The 26,102-nt window shown below is 38.1% G+C and overlaps 1 protein-coding gene across 1 annotated transcript; it reads right to left on the bottom strand.

Annotated features, from left to right (window-relative positions):
- Positions 1-1,540: 1,540 nt before the first annotated feature.
- Positions 1,541-25,945, bottom strand: LOC121414497 (coiled-coil domain-containing protein 83-like). Its single transcript, XM_041607694.1, has 11 exons — positions 25,818-25,945; positions 23,029-23,162; positions 21,070-21,154; positions 18,303-18,471; positions 16,493-16,660; positions 13,283-13,374; positions 12,148-12,216; positions 10,711-10,832; positions 5,762-5,886; positions 4,473-4,684; positions 1,541-2,794 (listed from the first exon to the last, which is right to left on the bottom strand). Exons 2-11 carry the CDS (start codon positions 23,136-23,138, stop codon positions 2,609-2,611), a joined length of 1,338 nt encoding a protein of 445 aa, XP_041463628.1. The 5' UTR covers positions 23,139-23,162; positions 25,818-25,945; the 3' UTR covers positions 1,541-2,608.
- Positions 25,946-26,102: the final 157 nt, after the last annotated feature.

The following is a 26,102-nucleotide window of genomic DNA, read 5'->3' as shown; positions in this document are numbered from 1 at the left end:
AAAGAATAAATCCTGGGGATGGTTCATGAAGCTGAATGTGAAATAACAAAAGACTTGAATATTGTACAAAATATGTAATTTACCATTATTTAAATGAAATCATTTGAAATATGTCATAGAGTGAAAAATTTGATTAAAAAAGATTGCAAATTGAGGCTAACTTTGATATTTCATATATTCCAGTCTCCACAATGTTTTTGTTTTCTACAAGCTGAAGAACAGCTTTATGAAACACCCTGGATAGTATGATAACACAACATGACTACAGATTGGTTTGAAGGGGAAGCTCAACCCTGATAATAAGTTGGTTTAAAAATAAGAGCCCCCAACAGAGAAAAATATTGGCAAATAAAAGGTAAAGTTCATGTTAATTTGTACTTGATATACAACAGTTTGATGAAAATCCATCAAAGACTTTATTTTTTCAAGTTTTTAATTAGTGACATCATATGCGAGCAGCTCCCCCATATATGTCATGTAATATAATTCCATTTTCTAAATGGAACTTGATGATTTACAATATTTTTCTTATAGGAGGGGGCCATAATGAAAGGACGTGTCTGAGAATGTATCACCCAAAAACAGTTTTTATAACAAGTGGAATGCCTCTGGCCGTCTCACCTGCATCACGCGGTTCAATATAGCAGCAGTGCTGACTTTGAATACTACTCTAACTCGCACAAGATGTTCAGTGATACATGGTTACTCTTATGTCCACTTTTTATGAACTAGACCAATAAACTTACAGAGATATGATGGTTATTCAACAAAAAACCCCAACATGGCCAAAGTTCATTGACCTTACATGACCTTTGACCTTGATCATGTGACCTGAAACTCGAACAGGATGTTCAGTGATACTTGATTACTCTTATGTACAAGTTTCATGAATCAGATCCATAAACTTTCAAAGTTAGGATGGTAATTCAACAGATACCCCCGATTCGGCCAAAGTTCATTGACCCTAAATGACCTTTGACCTTAATCATGAGACCTGAAACTTGCACAAAATGTTCAGTGATGCTTGATTACTATTATGTCCAAGTTTCATGAATCAGATCCATAAAATTTCAAAGTTATGATGGGAATTCAACAGATATCCCCAATTCGGCCAAAGTTCATTGACCCTAAATGACCTTTGACCTTGGTCATGTTACGTGAAACTCATGCAGGATGTTCAGTGATACTTGATTAACCTTATGTCCAAGTTTCATGAACTAGGTCCATATATTTTCTAAGTTATGATGACATTTCAAAAACTTAACCTCAGGTTAAGATTTCGATGTTGATTCCTCCAACATGGTCTAAGTTCATTGACCCTAAATGACCTTTGACCTTGGTCATGTGACATGAAACTCTAATAGGATGTTCAGTAATACTTGATTAACCTTATGGCCAAGTTTTATTAACTAGGTCCATATACTTTCTAAGTTATGACGTCATTTCAAAAACTTAACCTCAGGTTAAGATTTGATGTTGATGCCGCCGTCGCCGTCGGAAAAGCGGCGCCTATAGTCTCACTTTGCTTCGCAGGTGAGACAAAAAACGAAATCCCATTTTCTTGAATTTATATAACATGACGTATGGAGTAGCTGTTGTCTCGGATGTCATGAAATCCAACTTCATAACTCTGTTATTCATTCACGGATATTCACCAAACCACATCTTTATTTCATCTGCTTTGATTAAATCAAATTTTTCATCAAAGTGAATTCCTATTAAAACTATTAACATTTCAATAAATATTCACACATATAATTGTACTACTGTACTCTTAACTATACATTTTATTACAACACATTGAAATACTATGCCATAAAGATTATGATTGTTTTTGTTGCATATTACAATAGCATTGCTATAGATTTTTTTTCAGAGGAAGCTCTTCTAGCGAATGCATATCATCTTCCATTTTTAAATGTTGGAAGTTTGCTTGCAACTACGTCAGGGAAACAAATAATTAGAGAGAGTAGACATTTGGGGTTGCATAATATTGCATATTTGGGTATTCGATTATCAATGATAAGGCAATATATCATTCCTTGTGAATTGTTAAACACTAATAGATAATGCAAGAATGTTGAAAGCTTTCTGGGGAAGGTTTGAATAGTGTAAGACATTTCTCGCCATCACCCACTGAATTAGATCGAATGTTAACTTGTGAATCTGACTAAATTCCCTCTCTGATGTACATTATTTTATACTGAAATCCACCTCATTGGTGAGAGAAGACTCTCAATAAACTTTCTATCATAAATATGAGTAGCTGTGCTAAAGCGGGGGTTATAGTATGCAGTGCTTAGAAACATTGCATTAAGCGCTATATAAATGTTGCATGTTATAATTGGCCAAATCGTGTTTTGGGAAACTACACGTTTTTTACGTGCACACTTGTGTACAAAGTGAATGGAGGTGGAAATAAGGAACCAATGGGTGTGACTGGATAAAGCGCTGCTGTACGAAGTGAACGGTGGTTCCCAATTTCATAATTATCCCAAACATATTAATACAGCCGGTGCAAATTTGAACAAGAACATTTGATCAAATACATATTTTAAAACCTACTGGTTTCAATTTCAATAAATGAATCCATTCAGTCTGCACCCGCTCAAGTCTCTTGCATAGAAGTGCGGGTGGCCGACCTCAACATGTCCCCCGTGACCGGCCAGACGTCCGGCGCGGAGAGCTTGGCTTGCTCTTCTTTGACTGAGAGTTTCTTGTGCTCGTGGATGGGTTTAGCGTGGCCTTCTATGCTCAACAGCTTGAGTTCAAGGGGCCCTAGTTTGAGATAGTCCTGGTAGGGTTTGAGAAGGGGATAAAGAATAATTAAAGATGGGTGCCTTTTCATAATAATAAATTAAAGATAACTTTGCGCATGACTGGATTTACCTTTCTTGTGCTAGAAATATCTCTACCGCAGTGACTTGGCACAGTAAGAACATTTTCAGTCACTGTTAAAGTCGCGAATGACTTTACAAATTAACGACTTTATGACACACCACCCTGGATGAGAAAATTAAACTGTGAATTGGGTTGAATTCCCAAACATCAAGTTAATTTGAATAATTGAAAAGGAAACAGGCAACATTGGATTTGTACACAAATTCACGTTTTTGAGCAATTTGGGGTCTGCATGCACTTACGAAATGTTGCGTAATTTCAGAAACACATTCCCGGGGGTCTCAATTTTGGTCTAAAAAGTTACGCGAGACTTGAAAGTGAAAAGTCAGTGAGCGACGCGGGCAAAAATTTCGAGGGGAAGACTTATCACAAACAAGTGGAATGCCTCTGGCCGTCTCACCTGCATCACGCGGTTCAATATAGCAGCAGTGCTCACTTTGAATACTACTCTAACTCGCACAAGATGTTCAGTGATACATGGTTACTCTTATTTCCCTTTTTTATGAACTAGACCAATAAACTTACAGAGATATGATGGTTATTCAACAAAAAACCCCAACATGGCCAAAGTTCATTGACCTTACATGACCTTTGACCTTGATCATGTGACCTGAAACTCGAACAGGATGTTCAGTGATACTTGATTACTCTTATGTACAAGTTTCATGAATCAGATCCATAAACTTTCAAAGTTATGATGGTAATTTAACAGATACACCCAATTTGGCCAAAGTTCATTGACCTTTGACCTTGGTCATGTGACCTGAAACGCGCACAGGATGTTCAGTGATACTTGATTACTCTAATGTCCAAGTTTAATGAACTAGACCAAAAATCTTTCAAAGTTATGATGGTAATTCAACAGATACCCCCGATTCGGCCAAAGTTCATTGACCCGAAATGACCTTTGACCTTAATCATGAGACCTGAAACTTGCACAAAATTTTCAGTGATGCTTGATTACTATTATGTCCAAGTTTCATGAATCAGATCCATAAACTTTCAAAGTTATGATGGGAATTCAACAGATATCCCCAATTCGGCCAAAGTTCATTGACCCTAAATGACCTTTGACCTTGGTCATGTGACGTGAAACTCAAGCAGGATGTTCAGTGATACTTGATTAATCTTATGTCCAAGTTTCATGAACTAGGTCCATATATTTTCTAAGTTATGATGACATTTCAAAAACTTAACCTCAGGTTAAGATTTCGATGTTGATTCCTCCAACATGGTCTAAGTTCATTGACCCTAAATGACCTTTGACCTTGGTCATGTGACATGAAACTCTAACAGGATGTTCAGTAATACTTGATTAACCTTATGGCCAAGTTTTATTAACTAGGTCCATATACTTTCTAAGTTATGACATCATTTCAAAAACTTAACCTCAGGTTAAGATTTGATGTTGACGCCGCCGTCCCCGCCGCCGTCGGAAAAGCGGCGCCTATAGTCTCACTTTGCTTCGCAGGTGAGACAAAAATGTCGAGGGGTGGGGCCCTCAGTCTTATTAGGGTTAAATTGAAGTATTTAAAAAACTTGTAATTTCAGCTCAAAAAAGATTCACTTACATCAAAATCTTCATCATCAAAGTTGAGATAGTTGTCCAAGCCGCCCAGATATTCCTCCTCCTCTCCGCTATGTTGGGCAAAGACCTCTTCGCCCCTATCCCCATATCCCTCTTCCTCGCTGGCAGCTTGGTCCTGCTCCCGTGGTAGGAGAGAGAAAACTTTCTGCTCTACCGCCCTCTGGGTCGCACTCTGCGGCCTTTGCTTGCGAGGTCCTGATGACGAATGGTCATAAAAATAAATCAGGGAATAACGTTACTGTATAGATACCAACTTTCTTCTACCCCCCACCCAAAAAAGTATTCCTGACAAAAAAGAGGATCTTTCAAATTCCTCTCACCGTAACGATCCCTAGCCTTTAACTATCGGCTGACATATCAAAAAGTTGCAGTGTGGGTCTACAGCATTCTATGCGTGTGGTCACTGTAAAGAATCGTGCAGGATCGTAAAGGATTATGAAACTGAGAATAGGTGCTGCAAATCCATGTATGGAAGACAGGTTTGTGCACAATACATAACAATGTCATTCTAGATTTTCAAGGATCAACCCTGTCTTAAAAGATCTGCACTGGTTTCCAGTTCGCCAACGAATATCTTTCAAGATTTTGCTAATGGCATACAAGGCACTAAGTGGACAAGCCCCCCGTTATATTTCTGAGCTTTTACAAAGAAAAGTTCACAGACACTCTCACATACTACGTAGTTCTAGTTATAATTTGCTCTTCACATCCCCGCTCGTAATACAAAGATAACCTTGGGAGATCGTGCTTTTGCCTGTGCAGCCTCAACGTTATGGAATGGTTTGCCGTATGTTGTGAGATCCTGTCCATCAATAGAAACGTTCAAACTTAAATTGAAAAACCTATCTATTCAAATAAATCCCATACATTTCTGTAACCCCTTTTCTAATTTTGTTTTCAAGCATTTCACCAGCTCTAAATTGCAGTGCAGTAGAATATATGCACATAGTTTCTGCGCTATATAAATCAGTATATTATTATTATTATACTCAATAATCAGAAAAAAAACACATTGCCTTATTTATAGCAAGGAAAAAAGGAAAAAATATGTCAAAAACAAACATTTGGTATCAATGTTATCATAAATCTTCAATTTGAAAACCAAAGATAAAGTTACACCAAGGAGTTACCAGCAACTCCTTGGTTACACTAACCTTGTGCAAGTGCTAGTGGACAAATACCCCCTCCCCCCCCCCGACTAATGTCTGACTTTTAACCCAAGACTGATCCTTTCAAAATGTGACAAGGGTCTTATTTTAGAGGCTACCATACCTTGTGTGATTGCCATTGGAGGAGGAACATCACCCTGACTGATTGCAGACTTGGCCAGGTCAAACTCCAAGATTCCACCATCGTTAAGATCCTCATTATCCTCAAACTGGGTCAGGTAAAACTTCCTAATAGGTAAAATAATTTGGCATTGACTTAATGATGACAGACTTGAAAGAATATCATAACCAGATACATTAACATTGGGAAGAGTAAGCATTTAAGCTTTTCATTTAAAATGACTTAATTTGTGCGTTTCATAGCACATACAATCAAGTTGCACCCTTATTGCAGCATCAATCAATCATGTTGATACTGAAAGATTGGTCAACCAGTGTACACAATGGCTCCATGACATTTGCTCTGGTGACAATCGCAACGCTGGAATTTCCACACACATGGAATGACCAAATTCAACACAACACCGTAACTGCTTCTCTTTCAAAGTGATAACAAACCACATTTAAATGCCACAATGTTCAAGTGGTCTCACCTATAGTTCTGATTTAATCCTTATTGTCCCCTGTGCTTGGGATTCATCGTTAGGTTAAATAGGCCTTTATCTTTAATATCTCAATTCTCATTAGAGGACCATGCCATCTTGCACAAGTATGTCTTTAGAAAAAGTCTTCAACCGACGAGCCTCTCATAATGATAAATGTTGGACTCCGAATAAAGAGATTTCAGACAAGTTCGTAGGTTCAGAATAGCATGTTATGATTCATGGAAACGTTATGATGACGTGTCGGTATCGATACTTGTGATCGGGATATAGGTATATATCTTCAAGTCCCAAACATCTCCCTTCCTTTTAAAAAATAGAAAAAGGATAGTGAAAACTTTCATTAAAAGATAATTGATTTTGTTTTTTTCAACTACCTTCTTTTTTTCTCCCTTCCCGTTTTGTGTGAATCGTTTTGCTGAGCTTCTGCATCCCAGTCACATTACATTCAGTGATACCATTCAAATCAATTCAAAAAATAAAAAACATGTGAAAAAAAATGAGTCTTTTGTCCATTTATCAGTAGTTTTGGCACAGAGTTCAATGTCCAGTGTGTGAAGTCAAATGAAGAAATGAGTCCCACGTCTTGAAAAAATCATTATTTTATTTAAAACACATTCCAAGGCATTTTCCTGCAGCTGAACTCGATATTCTTCGTACGCGAAAAAACTATCAAAACTATCAACAAACGCGAAGAAAAAAAAAAACTGTTCTGTAATTATATACACTTGCTTCTTTATACAAGTCCAATCTCTCAGTTATCATCCTTACGGTGTAGGTTATTTGCTAACGAACTGATTGTATTTCGCTGGCATCTGGATTCCTGTTCTGGTGCGCGTAGATTTGGTAGGCCAGTTCGATTGGTTCGTTCCGCGACCAGCGCTTGTTGATTGAGTCTGAGAGTTGTTCACGGGTACCTCCTTAGCACGCGATTCGACTGGTTTTGCTGTCACTTCAGCGTAGGATGGTTGTTGACCCACTGGCTGGAATATAGTAGCATCTTCTGGGCTATCACGTGTTGTTGTTGGGCTCTCTGTCTCAGCCATCTGTGTGTCTGGAATGAGAGGTTCAGCGGTTGATCTCAAGAACCTCCGGTTCCTCCTTAACATTCGGCCAGCTTCTGTTTGAACCAAGAATGACCGTGGACCAACTTTCTCCATGCAGATTCCTTTGCCCCACTCCAAACCACGATTCTTAGGCTGGATGCGGACCGGTTGTCCAATCTCTAGCTCAGGGAGTGGTGCTGCTGTTTGGTCATAGTATTTCTTGGCCCTCTGTTTCTTGTGACTGATGTGTTGTGATACACCCCCTATTACTTGTGGTTTAAGGAGTGCTTCTGGTGTTGGTAGTAGAGTGTTGGTTCGTCGAGCCATCATCTTTTGTGCCGGGCTGGCACCACTATCAGCAGGAGTATTCCTCCAATCCAATAAAGCCAACTGGATGTCTTCTCCTTGTTTTGCTGCTTTCTTTAGGAGAGTTTTGGCAATTTTCACTGCTGATTCTGCTTTTCCATTGCTTTGAGCATGCAATGGCGAAGAGGTTATATGCTCAACCTCCCAGTCGGTAACAAACTGAGCATACTCCTTGGCAACAAACTGGGGTCCATTGTCTGTTATCACCTTGTCTGGACGTCCATATCGTGCGAAATGGCCTTTTGTGCATGCCACAATGACTGCTGCTCTGGTGTCACCTGTTATCTTGTCGATCTCCCAGTAATCACTGTAGTGGTCAACGGTTATCAGATAGTCCTCGTTGTGAAGAGTGAAAAGGTCCTGTGACACGATACTCCAAGGCCTGCTCGGAATATCATACGACAACATAGGCTCCTTTTGTTGTTTTGGCTGAAACGCATTGCAGGTGCTACATTGTGTCACCTTTTCTTTCACCTCTGCCTGCATACCTGGCCAAAAGAGAACATCCCGAGCGCGTCTAACACAGGCGTCGACTCCCAGGTGACTGCTATGCACTCGATTCAGCATTAGGGCTCTCATGGCTGATGGAACAATGACTTTCATGCCCTTGTACAGAACTCCATTCTGTACCGTTATTTCGTCTCGGTAATTGTAGTACTCACGTACTACTACAGGAACATCATCTTTGGTCTCCGGCCATCCGTTCATTACTACTGATGTCAGTGTCTGCAGTGCTGGATCTCGGAGCGTCTCCTTTTGCAGCTGAATAGACGTTGCATCACTGATTCGGACGTATTCAGTCTGATTGATTTGTTCTATCTCCTGATAGATTTTATCTCTGCCTTCAGTGGTTGGTAAGAACGCTCTGCTCAGCCAATCAGCGATATACATTTCTTTCCCTGGACAGTATATCACATCCAGATGGTAGTTCTGGAGTCTTAGCATCATCCTCTGGAGCCGCTTTGGGGCACTATGTATAGCCTTCTTGAAGATTGGTACGAGGGGTTTGTGATCGGTATGCACTGTTACATCTCTTCCCCGTATGAATTGGTCAAACTTCTCGCAGCTGTATACTATAGCTAAGCACTCCTTTTCAATTTGGGCATAGTTTTGTTTTTGGCAAGTGAAGCTGACAGAAAGGAGCAGTTTACTGACGACATTTGCAACGCCATTCGGTCGTTATAGATGGACTCGTATGCCCTTTGGCATATGTACAGCACCGGAAGAGTTTCAGAGAAGGCAACATGAGATCATTGAAGGCTTATCTGGTGTTGATGTTGTGGCAGATGACTTCCTAGTATATGGCAGTGGCGCTAATCTGGAGGAAGCCTTAGCAGACCACGACAAGAATCTCCGCAAGTTCTTGGCAAGAGCAAGAAAGGTCGGGCTAACCTTGAACAAGAAGAAGCTCAGATTACGACTGAGTGAAGTGCCATACATGGGACATCTCTTGACAGCAACTGGCCTTAAACCGGATCCAAAGAAGGTACAGGCTGTTGTGGAGATGCCAACTCCGACTGACAAGAAAGGTGTCCAGAGGCTATTGGGTAGTGTTACTTACCTTGCAAGATTCTTGCCTCGACTATCAGATGTGGCGGAGCCTCTGAGGCGTCTGACTGACAAGGATGTGCACTTTGAGTGGAGACCGGAACATGAGGAAACGCTCAAAGAGGTGCAACAACTCCTCACGCAAGCTCCAGTGCTCAAGTACTATGATGTAAAAGAGGAGGTCACCATACAATGTGATGCTTCGGAGAAGGGACTGGGAGCGACCTTGCTTCAGAATGGGCAGCCAGTATCATTTGCATCTAGATCCTTGACAAGGAGTGAACAAAACTATGCCCAAATTGAAAAGGAGTGCTTGGCTATAGTATACAGCTGCGAGAAGTTTGACCAATTCATACGGGGAAGAGATGTAACAGTGCATACCGATCGTATAGCACATTCCTTGCTGGAGCAAAATGTTCTGCCAGTTTTTTGACAATGATCTGCGGTTTCAGTCTCTCTGCATCACTCATCGGTAAGGTTGCCAATCTATCTTTACAATCTTGGCCCATCACTGATCTGAGAGTTGCTACTTGCACGCTATCTGGCTTCTTATCTAGCTCTGTCGCTATGCGGTAGTCGTTCCATGACTCCTCAAAGGCCTTCCAATTTGACTCCAAATTGCCCTTGCAGCACATCGGCTGTGGTACCGGGATGCCTATTTGACAAGACGCCATTTTCAATAGCTGGGACTGTAGTAAGAAATGACTGAAATCGGCAAAAGTTACTCACGTTTCGAGGCTCAAAATCAGCATTGCAAAGTGATTTTCCTTCTCCAAGATAGCATTTGAAATGTCCGCACAAGTCTTAATTACGGAAAATTTTCCATGAATCCCACTTCGGACACCATGTTGGACTCCGAATAAAGAGATTTCAGACAAGTTCGTAGGTTCAGAATAGCATGTTATGATTCATGGAAACGTTATGATGACGTGTCGGTATCGATACTTGTGATCGGGATATAGGTATATATCTTCAAGTCCCAAACAATAAACATTAGTGAATGATGATTATTTTATGAAAGAGACAGATTTGTAACCCTATTTGATCAGTGCTTTTTATACTGCTCAATTGGCAACGTTCTAAATTTAATTTCTAAAGGTCGACAGTTTAAGAAGAGAAATGGATATTGATACAGAATATCAAAAACTGCAAATTTTCAAGAATGGAGAAATAATAGTAATAATTATAGCTGGTTTTATATAGCGCTTTTTGCCCAAGGATACAAAGCGCTTCTATTATTACCCCGGCTTTAGCTTGAGCTACTACTACCTGTGCTCAGTGCATTCAAGGGATAAATCCTTGCCGGGTACCAAATCACCTCACCTGGGTCGAATGCAGCACAGTGTGGATTGATAAATTTCTTGCCGAAGGAAAACACACCAGTGCTAGCCTTCAAACTCCGACCCTCTGTTTGAAAGGTGAGAGTCAGAACCACTAAACCATGACATGCCCACAACTCACATGCCAAGGAAACTCACATTTCCTCTCACCTTGATATTTTGAGATCCTCTATTCTACAGTCAAACAGGTCGCTCATTACTGTTAGATTCTCCCGTTCTAATCGCTCTACCTCCCCTTGGAGCGAAATGGTCTCTTCTGTGTGAAGCTCCAACTAGAAATTAATAATAATCATCATCATCTTCATCATAGTATATTAATAATAATAACAATAATATAACTAATAATAACAAGTGGAATGCCTCTGGCCGTCTCACCTGCATCACGCGGTTCAATATAGCAGCAGTGCTGACTTTGAATACTACTCTAACTTGCACAAGATGTTCAGTGATACATGGTTACTCTTATGTCCACTTTTTATGAACTAGACCAATAAACTTACAGAGATATGATGGTTATTCAACAAAAACCCCAACACGGCCAAAGTTCATTGACCTTACATGACCTTCGACGTTGATCATGTGACCTGAAACTCGAACAGGATATTCAGTGATACTTGATTACTCTTATGTACAAGTTTCATGAATCAGATCCATAAACTTTCAAAGTTATGATGGTAATTCAACAGATACCCCCAATTCGGCCAAAGTTCATTGACCTTTGACCTTGGTCATGTGACCTGAAACGCGCACAGGATGTTCAGTGATACTTGATTACTCTAATGTCCAAGTTTAATGAACTAGACCAATAAACTTTCAAAGTTATGATGGTAATTCAACAGATACCCCCGATTTGGCAAAAGTTCATTGACCCTAAATGACCTTTGACCTTAATCATGAGACCTGAAACTTGCACAAAATTTTCAGTGATGCTTGATTATTATTGTGTCCAAGTTTCATGAATCAGATCCATAAACTTTCAAAGTTATGATGGGAATTCAACAGATATCCCCAATTCGGCCAAAGTTCATTGACCCTAAATGACCTTTGACCTTGGTCATGTGACGTGAAACTCATGTAGGATGTTCAGTGATACTTGATTAATCTAATGTCCAAGTTTCATGAACTAGGTCCATATATTTTCTAAGTTATGATGACATTTCAAAAACTTAACCTCAGGTTAAGATTTCGATGTTGATTCCTCCAACATGGTCTAAGTTCATTGACCCTAAATGACCTTTGACCTTGGTCATGTGACATGAAACTCTAATAGGATGTTCAGTAATACTTGATTAACCTTATGGCCAAGTTTTATTAACTAGGTCCATATACTTTCTAAGTTATGACGTCATTTCAAAAACTTAACCTCAGGTTAAGATTTGATGTTGACGCCGCCGCCGCCGCCGTCGGAAAAGCGGCGCCTATAGTCTCACTTTGCTTCGCAGGTGAGACAAAAACAATGGCAATAATAATACCAATAATGATAATAAAAAAGATAATGATAAAAACCCCCAGTAATATTTACGTGTTAATATAATAGCAATGAATATATCAAAACGATGTCTATTAATTTGTGATAAAAATACTAACCTCTTTCTTTAACCAGTCATTATCAATGACTTCTTGGGCACTAAACTTGTCGAGAGTTTTGATCGCTTTCTGTTAGGAAATAAGCAAAGTTCGAATGAGAAACATGCATACACCAATAAGAATAAAATATATAGTTGCTTATCACTTTACTTTATAAAAATTTTCTAAGCACTCTAAGGGGAATGCTGCATACATGTAATAACTCCTGGGTTTCAAGGAAAAGATGCCTGCCAGCTTAACTATGCCAGGATTGGGATTTAAACCAACAAGTGGTCGACCATCTGTTTTTTTTGTCCAGAGACCTATCCAATGGGTCACAACACTCCACGATATGAGTGCTTTTCTTGAATGGCATTAGTAAAGGCATACATGTATGCAAAGACACAAACATCTGCGAGAAATATATAATCTTGGTACAGGTACACGGAATTCAACAGGGGCTTTTTTCAACAATGTTTTTTATGGGAGTGTAAATCTGATGAAGCCCTTCCGTTCAGATCCTTAATGATGCAAAACTTTGAAAAGTACCTCAGGATATTTAAAGATAAATTCCAGTTCTAGTAACAATCTCAAAATGACTTTTTACAGAATCTAATATAATGACCACCCAATTAAGTGGCTGTTTGTATGAATAAAAAATATGTGCCAAAGGATTCTGGAAGAAATTGTGTAATTGCTGAGAAATAAACAAAATAAGCGCTGATTCGGTCACTTCCGTCGGGTCTTTATTCCAGCAATAATAATACACTGTCCCACGTGTGCCTATCTGTGTTGGTGATCTTCAGTGTGAACATTTTTCAGCGTAGATTTCAAGATTTCACAAAGTTCAGTTAATGTAACTGTATCAGATCTAGATCCTTGATGATATACTGACAATTAAGCCTGGTTTTAAAGACTTTCTCATGAAATCAGTGTTTACTGCAACTACTGGTATTTTTCTTTAACATCACTGTTTAAAGTTTTTTTTATTTTTTTTCTATTAAATTAAATTATGCAAATTAGATGCATATTGTTCCAATGTCTTATCTTATTTCCTCATATTAGATGTATCAATCCCAAATCAATTTTCAAAATGTGAAACATGAAGCCCAGTGTGAACATGCCCTCAAAGAAGTTATAGTGCAGTGGTACTCACCTCGGAGGCTATGTATTTTTGTTCATCTAGTCTTTCTGTTGTTTCTTTTTTAATCTCTTCCTTGGCTATGTTTAGAGTTCTCTCAAGATGAGCTGTTCAAAAAAAACAACACAATGACAGATTTATACTTATTTCTAGTGATAGACATGTACAACTTGGGTAGAACTTACTAAATCTGTACATCCCCATATCAAGCTAATCAAGCTGACAAAATAACTGGATTACAATCAATAAATTTGTGCACTTACAAACAGATGTAATACATGTGCATATTGAATTATAGTATGTAGTTTTACTTGAATGCAGGGTGCTACATAAGCACTTGCCCGATTGCCCGGGGAAGTAAAACTTAGAGTTGGGCAAGTGTTTTGAAGTAAAGACCAAAACTACTTGCCCGAATTGGGCAAGCAAAATTCTCACAGTAGAATGACCAAAATCAGGGTCAATATGATATGATATTGACCTTAATTTTGGTCATGGCAGGCAAGATAAAAATCAGTTTGGAAAAAGAAATGCAATAACAAGGTAGATCAGTTCATGTCAAAAGAGAGAAAAAGGTCAATGGTTTTAATAACCGCAAAACTTTCCTTTGAAGAGGTAAAACCTTTTTTTCAAGCATTTTTCGGGCAAGTGAAATAGATTTTTGGGCAAGTACAGTTGGGGCCAAAAGTTTACATACACCTAGTAGACAAATAGTGATCCTCGAATTTTTACACTTTCACTCATTCCTGCCAAAATATAATTTCATGGATGCAGACAAGTATGGTCTCTTCTAAATATACCTGGCATATACTTCAAATAAAAACACTTGGAGACATATATATGGTTCATAATAGATATATTTCCAGTTTATTGGAGGGTCAAAAGTTTACATACACCAGCCCTAATTCTTGGTAGCACTGCCTCCATCCGTCTTCACATCTCTCAGTCGACGTGGACAACTGGACACTAGCTTCTTGCAGACGTCTCCTGAGATTTTTGACCACTCCTCTTGGCAGATGGCATACAAATGTGTCACATTCCTTGGTTTCCTTGACCGAACATGCTTTTTGAGTTCTCTCCATAGGTTTTCAATAGGGTTCAGGTCTGGACTTGAGTGTTTCGGGTCACCGTCATGTTGGAACCCAATTGTGACTAAGATTGAGGTTCTTAGCGGACCTTTTCAGGTTTAGCTGAAGGATTTTCAGGTAGTCCTCTTTCTTCATGGTGCCATCAATCTTCTGGAGTGAGCCAGTACCACTTGCTGCAAAGCATCCCCACAATATGATGCTGCCACTGCCACTGCCCAGGTGTTCATTAGCATACTTCAGTCTGGCTTTACGGTGTCGGTCCTGGAGAAGAGGCTTCTTCCTAGCTCTGCAACCTCTCAGTCCATGATCATGGAGGACCCGCTTGATGGTAGAGGGGGATACCTTGCTTCCTGAAGCCTCCAGATCCTGGCAAATCTTTTTTTTGCCATCCATGGGATAAGCTGAACTATACGCACAAGTCTGTGTTCTACTGTCCGGTTGAGTTTTCGCTTTCTCCCTGATCTTGGTAGATTCAGCACTGTGCCGAGAGTGTTATGCTTGCGTATTATGGTTTGCACTGAAGCACGAGGCATGATCAGGGTCTTTGATATGACTCCTAAAGATGAACCGGACTTGTGTAAATCAACAGCACGCTGCCTAAGGTCTTTGGTATATTGCTTTGAATTCCCCATGGTGCTAATGTTGAGTGCTGATCAACACGGTATTGGTGGTAGCATTTATAGATACCAACACTGAATCACTGCAGGAACTTCTGGTCAACATTTTTACCATTAGGCTATTCAAAAGACAAAACCCTATTCATCAGGTCAAAATTTAGCTTTCCTTGACAAAGATGGAATGTGAATCATGCTTCAAATGTCCAAGGAAGAGGTATGCATAATTCTGCGGTCATTTTTCAAATGACATTATAGCATTATCACATTTCTCAAGTCATTAAAAGGAAATCAAGTCCACCTGAAAGCCATGGCACCTCTTTTTAAACACATTTTATCACTTCAACAGTGAACTGTATGTAAACTTTTGACCCATTGATTTTTCAGAAATATAGATATTATAAACCATGTTACATATATCTGAGTATTTTATATGAAATATTCACCTTGGGCATAAAGTATTTGGATAATTCTTCTGATCTAATTGGCAATTCAACTGGTTGAGTGACAAAAAATGATGAAAAAATGAGAAAAATAATTTTTTCACCAGGTGTATGTAAACTTCTGGCCCCAACTGTATATTCAAACAATTTAAAAATTTACTTGCCCAATCGGGCAAGTGCTTCTAAAAAGTTATGTAGCACCCTGTTGAATGACAGGATATAAAAATTTATTTTGTCTGTGTAATTGATTATCCCAACAGAAAATCTGTCATAATGGCCCAGCCAGGGTTCAGCTTGGCTGCAAGACAAGGGAACACAATGTTCACACTCTCATACTCTTTGAACTATTAATTTTTTCATATTGCAGTTCTGTGCAGAATTATCAGTCGATAACATTCCCAGCTGGTCAATGAAACCCAAACACAAGATTTGTACGTATCAAGTGTATGGGAGCACCATATTGCCTTCGTCTAAAGACTTTGGTTAATATGATTCTGCTGTGGGCAATATATTCCATATTCCCCTCAAAGTAAATATTACATAAATATATATCCCTCTCACTGGCCTTTCAAAATTCTTCCAAATTATGCTTGCAATACAGAAATGTGCCTATATAGAGAAATGGCCTTCCCCTTAAAATAACAAAAATTTAAAGATAAATGAAAGTAGTTGCAGTAAACCCTGATTTCACAAGAAAGTGTGTAAAACCAAGCTTAATTGTTACTATATCATTGACGATCTAGATCTGGTACAGTTACATAAACTGAACTTAGTGAAATCTTGAAATCTACACTGAAAAATGTTCACACTGAAGATAATCAACACAGATAAGCGCAAATGGGAAAGTGTATTATTATTGCTTTGAATGTCGGCCCGACGCTTGACCCGAATCCGGTGCTTATTTCCTAATTTCTCAGCAATTACACAATTTTTTCAGAATCCTTTGGCACTCATTTTTTATTTACACAAACAGACACTTTGTGGTCATTTCATCGGATTCTGTACGAACTCATTTTGAATTCGTTACGACAACTGAAATTTATCTTTAGGGCCTGTTTCAACAAACGCTGTACTCTCACTAACCTCTCATTTCTTCAAAGTTTTTCTGCATGTCCTCCAGCTCTTCCTGGAGCAGTTTGATGTGCGTTGCATGTTCTATGCTCCCTTTGTTCTTATACTCTGTCCATTTCTTCACCTGGATCAGGTCTTCCTCGTACTGCTTTATCGTCTCAGAAATTTTGTTCTTCATGTCTAAAATGTATATGTATAGTGGAGCAGGAATATCATAGGTTTGTTCAAACATATCACTACAAGGCTCATGAGCAAATTATTAAGCAACATTTGTGTTTATTAATAAAGGCAATGGGATAGTAAAAGTCAACATTAAGGTCACCGTCAATGGAAACTGATGCGACAATAAAGCATAGGCGGGAAATTTCCGTCTGTCACAAAAAGAGACCAATCAAATTCTTAAGAATTTAGGGCACGATATGTTGTTAAAAGTTTATAGTTAGGTTTACTTCACTGTGTAGTATTTATTAGATTTGTAGGAAGCGAGCCGGATGCTGGGGTGTTATCAAGTACATGTAGGTATGCTACAAAGTAGTAAAAAGTAAGTTTGTAGTAAAAATCTTTTTTGTTGCTTGCTTGTCAAACTTTTCTTCGAAACCAGCACCCCCTATTGAAAAATCGTTCCCAGGGCCCTGAGTACGCTTGTGCACTCTGAAACAACCATATAATGCCCCTTTAAAACTTTATGATCATTTTATTTTTATTATTATCCAAACTTTTTACACATAGCATTTTTACATCTATAATCTTGCAAATAACGTCCACAGCACAGCGCAGGAAATACATGTGGGCGACTGGCGATTTATCTCTCATGACACCCCAAATAGCCCCTAAAATTCCTTTAAAAATCCATGCATTGGGGCTACCATGCTTTCTCAATTCGCCCAAATATCTGCAACAAAATATATTCAAGATTATTCAAAATCAATATTCTAACTACAAGACAGAATGATGTTTGCTTATCCTGCACAATTGCTTTTTACCCCTAAAAAGTATCACTTAAAATGATAGAAACAGCCCCCAAAATTTCACAATCGTCCTAATGAAAAACAAAAAGAAGGAAAAAAAGATGGCCCCCAAATGATTAAAATCATTTCCTACCATGTCACAGCACCTCATACTCATGATTAATCAAAATTAACTAAATAATGTATTTTTAACCCATAAAACAGATCATAAAATGACTTAAATACAAACCAGTAGCCTTGCAGAGCAACACCTCAAGTCTTCAACTACTCTAAACAAGAATGTGGCGAGGGCGGGCACATAATACGCCCGCCTTTGACGCGGGAAATAGGAGTTATTTGTCAAGCAAGAAAAATGGAAGGTGGCAACCTGAACTTTGACCTTTTGAACTTGAAATCAAACGGCTTCTTTGGACCCATGCTAGTATCATATACACACCAAATTATATGAGCCTAGGTTAAGTTAAACTAAAGTTATCGCATTGTTTACAAGGACTTCGGAAAGGTAAGATGAAAACATGTCACTGTGACCTTGACCTTTGGACCTAAAAATCATTAGGCTTTCTGGGATTTAGGCTAGCACAATACATGCCAAATTATGTGAGCCTAGAATATGTCAACCTTAAGTTATTGTGTTTACAAGGAATAACAGACGGACGGACGGATGAACGGACGGACACTGAGCGTGATACCATAATACGTCCCATCTAGGACGGGCGTACACAAAAATATCTCCACTCTGGCATTAAAGTAATTTACCCAAGCTTCAAATCGAATCTTATCTCATGATAATTGGCTCACCTATGATATGAATCTCTCCCGTCCCCCTCCCCCAAAAAGAAGCCCCCTGGACTTACCCTCGATAGCTTTCTCCTCCTCTTTGCAGGATCTCCATTTCTCCTTCAGCGCCACCTCCACCTGCTCCTTGTTAATGACGGTCACCTGCTCCAGCTCCTGGTCTCTCTCCTTGGCTTGTTTCAGGAGCGTTTTGATATGGTACAGCTGCTCCTCCTTCAGACGCTCATTCTATCGCATTCAAGGTTCAGAGAAAATATTGAAATGGTAAAAGAGTTGCCAATCTCACTTTACTAAATATCTGATAGTTTTAATAATATGTGATTTGTAATGTGCCAAATCCACTCGACAGACTACCCAAGGGTTGGTAAAAGAAAGAGAGAAATAAAGAAAGAAAATTACAAATAAAGATTCAGGAACAATTAAGAGTAGGAAGCATTGAATAGATGAGTCTTAAAAGGTAACGTTTAAATGTGTCAATGGAGGTGCATTCACAGATAACCAGGGGAACATCATTCCAGAGAACAGGGCCAGCATGAGCAAAAGCCCGAACCCCCCATTAACGGACCTAGGAATAACTAGGGAACCAGAGTTGGATGAACGTAGGGACCTGACAGGAGTGTATTTGTTAATTAGATTGATATTGTACTGTGGAGCAGAGCCGTTAATTGCATGGAATATAAAGAGAAGGATTTTGACAATGATGCGATTGTTTACCTTTAACCAATGACCAGTTCGTAGTTACTTCATGGACAATTTTGGTCAAATGACCTTTCATTTCTTTCATTATGATAGGCAGATTTCAAAGAAGCATATTACATAAGCTTGCCTTACATAGCAGGATGAAGAAATTGAATAGACAAGGTGACTAGAATAGCACACCAGTGAACACTTTATGAAGGTATTTGTTGCATTCCTACTTTGAATGCATATCATAGCATGTTGCACAATGTACTTGGCAAACTGTGAAATTCCAGTCATTTGAGGATGCATTGTTTTTTGTGGAGGTAAGTGAAAACCACTATTCAAAAGAATTTATGAATAATCAAGACATCAAAGTTGGTGCTTATCTCATTAGATTTTAAACCACCATGTCACTTTAGTACAAATGACCTTCCTCTGATCATGCATAGAATCTTTTGATCATGCGCAGAAAGGAACTACGAACTGGCTTATGGAAAGATTTCAGAATGGGTGTGATATGAACATGTTTTTTAGACAGGGTGACCAAACGTGCTGCAGCATTCTGGAGCTTTTGGAGTTTAGACAACTAGGTGTTGGGTAAATTGTAAAGCAGGGCATTCCCAAAATCAAATCATAGAAATCCTTTTTTCAGAAAAATAATCATATTTTTAATCACAGTGTCCTGTTCTTCATCACATGTATTGCAAATTCTTTTAAAATAATTGTAATGTTCAAAAGTGCATGATTTCCCCTCAATCAATGAAATTTAGCTTTTCTATATTCATCAAACTTTAGAAAATTATTAGGTTGTTAAGAAAAGACAGAGTGAATGATTTTTTTCATCAATAACCAGTGGTAAAGCTTTATAAAAAAAAAGTCATTTTAAGAAAGTAAATTATGTGCAATCTAGGTAGAACCATACTGCATGCCATTTTCTGTGAAACAATAGTTGCTCAAAATGCAATTGTCATAGTTACTATACTCGGTAGATAAATGATTATCATTTACCCAACAATTAAATGGCTTTTGCTAGAATGACTTTATTTTCTGATAGTCCTAAATGTTGCAAATGAACAGAACAAATATGGCCACACCCATTCATAATGCAAAAACACTTGAAATGGGTGGTTCTTCATATATGGTCTAGATTGTCTTACTTTACTTTTAATTACATATTATTAAGATTATTATAAATTTATCCTAAGGGACTTACAGTTACAAGCTTCGCTTTTTAATAAGTCCCTCATTTTCATTTTCACATGCTAACTGTAATCTATAGTTTGTCTAATCATCAAAATGTATCTGGAACATAAAGAATTCTATATATTTCATCTATTTGCTATGAATTTGTTAATTAATTATAAGTGTATTCTTATAACACTTATTCTGTTTTGCACATTCATACATATGTATATATATATATGTTTGTTATGTTTATTATCAGAAAATGGAAGTGAAATAAACTAAACTGAAACAATATCATAGAGTTAAGGGCCAATAAATTCTACCAATAAAAATTGAGAAATCCCACTCTGCATTCACTTGGCTGTTGTAAGGTTTGCAGTCATGTGAAAGTATACATCTAGATCTATAAGGAAATTTGATATTTAATCTGATTAATTTTTGAGATTTTGATGACACTGAATTTATTTCACCAGTCTGATGGTTTGCGATATAAAAAAAAAACTCACTGGTGGGCATTGGTCGAAAGAAAAAAAAACCTGTTATACTCAGGCCCTGTTGTAACATGTTTTGTTTTGTTGACTCTCTTTGTCTTGGGGGTGTTGTAAAAAAATACTGTTCTGTTCCAATTTTACGATTGATGAAACGAGTTTGACTGTAGCAGATCAGGTAACCCCCCTTTGTTTGAGAAGCAGGTGGGTGTCTCATAAATCTGTTCGTAAGATACGAATGACTTTACGCACGACTGGTGATCCCTTCTTGTGCTTAATGATATCCCTTTATAATTGATATATGACCTAAGAACATGTTCCAGTCTTGCGTAAAGTTGTGCGTAACTTTACGAACAGCTTTATGAAACACCCACCAGATTTAATAGCAATCAATGGCAAATTCGCAATTGATTTCCAGACTTATGATTGGTTTAGGGAACCCAAATAGACTTGTAATTGATCGCAACTTTACCCTCTCTTTATTCCTCTGGCGTTTCTCCTCCAGTCCCTTGATCTCGTACATAAACTCTTCCAATGCATTTTCTTTGACATTGATCCTGAGATAAGAAAGAGATAGAAATTGACAAATGGATGAATAGAAGTGGATAAGTTGCCGGGGGTTCAAATCCCACTCCTCCAATGCATTTTCTTTGACATTGATCCTGAGAAAAGAAAGAGGTAGAAATCGAGAAATGGATGAATGGAAGTGGATAAGTCGCCGGACTTTGCTCTGCAAGGTCCGGGGGGTTCGAATCCCACCATGGCACTTGCGCCCTTTGGCATTTTGTTTATCTACTTTTGCCACTCTCCACCCGGGTGTAGTTAATGGGTACGAGGCAGGAAGGAATTCCTTGAATGCTTGAGCACTTGAAATGGGTGGCCATGCTAAAGCCGGGGCAAGAAACATTATAAACATTGAATTTAAGCGCTATACTATAAATAGAGCATATTATTATGAATGAGTAAATATATGAACAAATCATAAAAATTGATTGATAAAAGACAGGCTCAAATGAAATCCTATAGATCTAAAGCTTTGGTATAGGGTCAACAATGTTAATTATAAGAATCACCTATTATTTGTACAAATGTATAGTGGCAGTTAGATCTCATTTCAGCCATTGATTCTACTGGTATTTCAAATGAGACTTTGTTTATATCTACTTTAGCACAATCTCTTGGTATGTTTTCTTTAAACATGACACTTTGAAACCTTATCATCAAAATTTAGTGAATGGATATTAGAAACCTAAACCTACAAAGATCTTATCCTGAAATTCTCACCCGAACTACAGATAAGAAGAGTGTTTATATTTTTAGAAAATATGCAGATATTTCTATTTGATCGGTGAACATCAAATATATTACCCGCAACAGAATCATATTGGCCCCGAGTCTTTAGACGAGGGCAATATGGTTCTTTTAAGGGCAATATATTGGACGTTCCCCAAAAGAAAAGCAAGACAGCAAGTCAATATTTTTATTATAATCCAAATCAGACATCTAGAGCAAAAATCTGGAAAATTTTGATATTTTACCCTTAAATAAAGGGACTCTATTGTCATTTTGAGCAGGTTGAGCCACAAAGCTTTACCACTGTGATGTAATTGATATGTCGTGTCCCTGGCCTGGGAATACAGAATCCAGCATTGTCTCATATTTTGATTAGCATTATGAAGTAAAAAAATATTGCTGCACGGATCATTGATACGACGCATTTCTCTTTCTAAGCGTCCTCAAATACCCAAATGTGAGACCAGGGAAAATACAAAGGTGTATTTGCGCCATCTCTGCAAGCACAGTTAATACCCCTTTCATAAACCCATCCTCCAATTAGCCGCCTAAGAGTAATGCGGATAATTCAATAAAAATTACGTTCACAAACTCCGAAAATAATTCGCACTATTTTTACTAGCACCCGTCCTGAAAAAGGCGGATAATCATCATGGCAACCGCACACACCCCCTCCGATGCCGTTGCGCTGGAAAAGGGTGACCTTGTGACCGCACCATGGCAATTATCCGCATTACTTTCGAAATGCGTTCATAAAGTCAAAATCTGGTCCCGATGCTGCTATTATGCGGATAATAGCAGCATCAAAATAATGCGGATAACTCATGTCCTCCTCCGATTTTACGACCAAATTATGCTGTTATTAGCCGCATAATTGGGTTTATGAAAGGGCTATAAGATGCACGCAGAGACCGAGCACATACTGTTTTGTAAATTACCATCTCAGATGTCTTATACGGCTAAGGTAATAATTAAACAAATGAATTCCAATAAAACATTTTTATTTCATTTCACAAACAGCACAGCAAGTATAGGGCATAACAATTAATTTTAATATCTATATTGCAATGACAGTGACAGACACGCTCTAGTGAATTTACAAAACCCAAGACAGACTTTGATCAAGGCCAAGACTTACTGATAAGCTAAAATGGCTTCCCTGATGGTCATCTGAGGCTCCTTCTCCTTCTTCTCTTTCTTGCCTTTTCCGCTTTTCTTTCCACTTTTCTTTCCTTTCTTCTTCCCCATGGCTGCTTCTGATGACCTTTGAGCCTAACAACAAAGACACAGATAAAGAAAATTACATCAGGTAAATAAAAATGTATGAGGTCTTTGTATGTTTTACTTTTGTTTAATCAAAATAACATTTTTAATACAAAATAAACTATTCACAACTCATAAGGCTTTTATAGACCACAATAGGCCTAATTCGTGGACCCTTGTAGCCCCGTGTATGTACACAATGATGGTTTCCTTTTTCCCTCTTTTCTAATTTACATGTACATGTATTTATTACCAAATACTTTCTCTATTCCTTATTTTAGGCCTGTACATGATTATATAAAAACCTTCTTTCCCTTTATTCTTCCCCCCTTTTTAAACCTTTCTCTCCTTTAATAATTCCCTTCCTTCCTCTAGTCTTACTTAAGGTTACATTATTTTAGTAAACCAATTTAATGATATTTATAAGATTAATGAAAGCCAAAATTAGCTAAATATGATGAGACTTAATGGACCTTTTATCACCATTATCTTTCCCCATTGGATAGTCAGCTAATTGAGCGCTACGGAACTTTTCATATTACCAAAAGTCTCGTAACTACTCAAAGTCTTTGGGCGGTCATAACACATAAATAATATTGCAAGTGCGAGCAATGCAACACAACCCTGTCAAATAAGGAAAGGGGCACTGGCAAGACTTCCATATGTCCCCTCCACTAAAATTTAAAATATGGAGGTTTATCACTTTTTATCTAGCATATATCTATGAGATTTATGAAGGAAAAGTTGGATACATACAAAAATCTCAAGTGTGTGTAATTCCAAAAACTATGGCAGTGGTTTATTCAGTCAGAAAAATAAATACCCAATACTCTTGGAAAGTAGACTAGTCGTAAAATCTGTAAAGTTGTAACCCTGTAACTCTGGTACGGGTGAGGGAGGGGGCTCTTCTTTCTTTGCCTGTCTCTCTTTCAATCATTCAAATCAGTTTTTGTTTCCTATCTTATCACTTCTTGATCACATAACTCCTTTATCTCTGTCTTTACTTTACGGGTCATTATAACCCCAGAATTTGAATTGTAACTGTATAACACAAATGATTCTTGGTACACTGAGAATTCAAAGTACCCCAAAACTTGTTAAAACGTTATCCCCTCTTGTTAAAATTATTTTCTTTTATATAATATCACATAGATCGTCGATCAACAACCTTATCGTTTTCGGGAAGTAATCCCCATATTGTTTGCTGATATCTTATTCTTCAATTTATTGTTTCACATGTATTTAGATGTTTTGTTTTGTTCTGTTTGTTTTTTCATAGAAAAAACGGAATGAATATACAAGAAATACAAAAAAAAGATAATAAAAAATAATAATAAATAAAATTGTTAACCTACTTTTTATACAGCGAGTGAAAAAAAATAGTCAATCATAACTAATTGCCAAATAAAATAAGGAATGGAATGGATGGATAACTGTAGTGTTATGAAACCCATGGCTTAGGCTTAGCTTTCAACAATTCCTGCTAGCTCAGTGAGTAAGGCGACAGACTGAAGATGCTTCATTCTGCAGCGAGAGTTTCCAATCCAGGTTCCAACCAGAAGAAAAAAAAAAGATGGAAAAGAGAACACAAAAAAGAAGGGGGTTTGGGAGAACTAATTTTTCAAAATTAGTGGAGGGGACATAACGAGGTCTAAATAGACCAAAAGCTTCGGTCTCTGTTATTTTGGTTGTTCAGCTGAACTCTGTTGGCTTCACTCACCAAATACAGAGACCGAAATTCTCTACGATCTCTACAGGGGACTCAATAGCCATATGTTTATGTACTAAGTTCGGATAAAACAGAGAAGTGAAGTTGCATGACAGCCGAGGTAAGTCAACGTTTTTGTTCCTTTTAACTTGATTTTTCCCTATTTTTTGGCAATTAATGCCAAGACAGAGCTACCAAGTCTCACGCATCATGCATGAGACTCAAGCAAACTCAACTCAAATCTCTGTCTCACGCAATTATCACAGCCTATCCCCATATACATTTGTACATAATGTCTGTGATCTCACTCAGATTCACAGAAAATCTCACGCATAGCTGGTCTATGAACTTGGCATCTCTGCCAAGAGGGAATATTAATTTGCATTTCGGTCGCATTAATTTTCAAAAGTTTGATTCAATAAAGACAATTTTCATATTCAATTGACAATTGACGTCATTATCGTTATTAATGTTTTAATGTCTCGATATATCGAAAGTCGTCTGCTACCCTTGATCGTAGTGGTTTAGCTTGCATGTGGGGCAGATAGCATAATAATCAATTTGCATTGCAAGTCCCCTAATGGTGGCTGCACGATAGCGAGCCGTCTGTGTACGAGGAATTTTTTAAAAAATGTTAAAAACCTCCTCGAAACAGACGGCTGCCAGCTGTCTAGGTCTAAGTAGCTTTAACTGTTTTCACAATTTCAGAATACGTAAATGCTAATTGACCACTGATTGAGCTTTCAGAATACCACCCAAGGCCTACATCTAAAAGTTAAGTCTAACAAAGTAAAGTCAAAAGTCTTTCCAACTTGTTCTAACTTTAGGTCACATCGAATTCAGTTTGTGGGACTGAAGCAACTTCGGTCTTCGCCTTTAGTCAACATTCAGTAGGGCCTAAGTTGAGTCTATTATTCAGACAAAAACAGAGTTTGGTGTGAATAAATTAAATTTACCTATTCAAGTTTCCATCACCAGCATAAAACTGACTTGAGATTCAAGTGATTTCAACTGAAATTCGCATGAAATTTTCGGAAGTTTCCCATCGCAAAAGAAAAGGTTCAATCACCACGGTATCCAAGGAAGCTTTAGTTTTAATCCGGATAGGCCAAATCGAGATATGAAACCAATATTACACTCAATCCGGTACGTACGCGAGCGCCGCTCTTACATGTACATGTCAGTTATATCCGGATCTTGGTTTGTGTGTGTGTGTGTATTTGAGTTTTGTCAGAAGTGCA

Source organism: Lytechinus variegatus, chromosome 4 (genome assembly GCF_018143015.1).
Source record: "Lytechinus variegatus isolate NC3 chromosome 4, Lvar_3.0, whole genome shotgun sequence".
NCBI classification, from domain to species: domain Eukaryota; kingdom Metazoa; phylum Echinodermata; class Echinoidea; order Temnopleuroida; family Toxopneustidae; genus Lytechinus; species Lytechinus variegatus.
The sequence above is the reverse complement of the archived record's forward strand: the minus strand, read 5'-3'. Positions and strand labels throughout refer to the sequence as shown.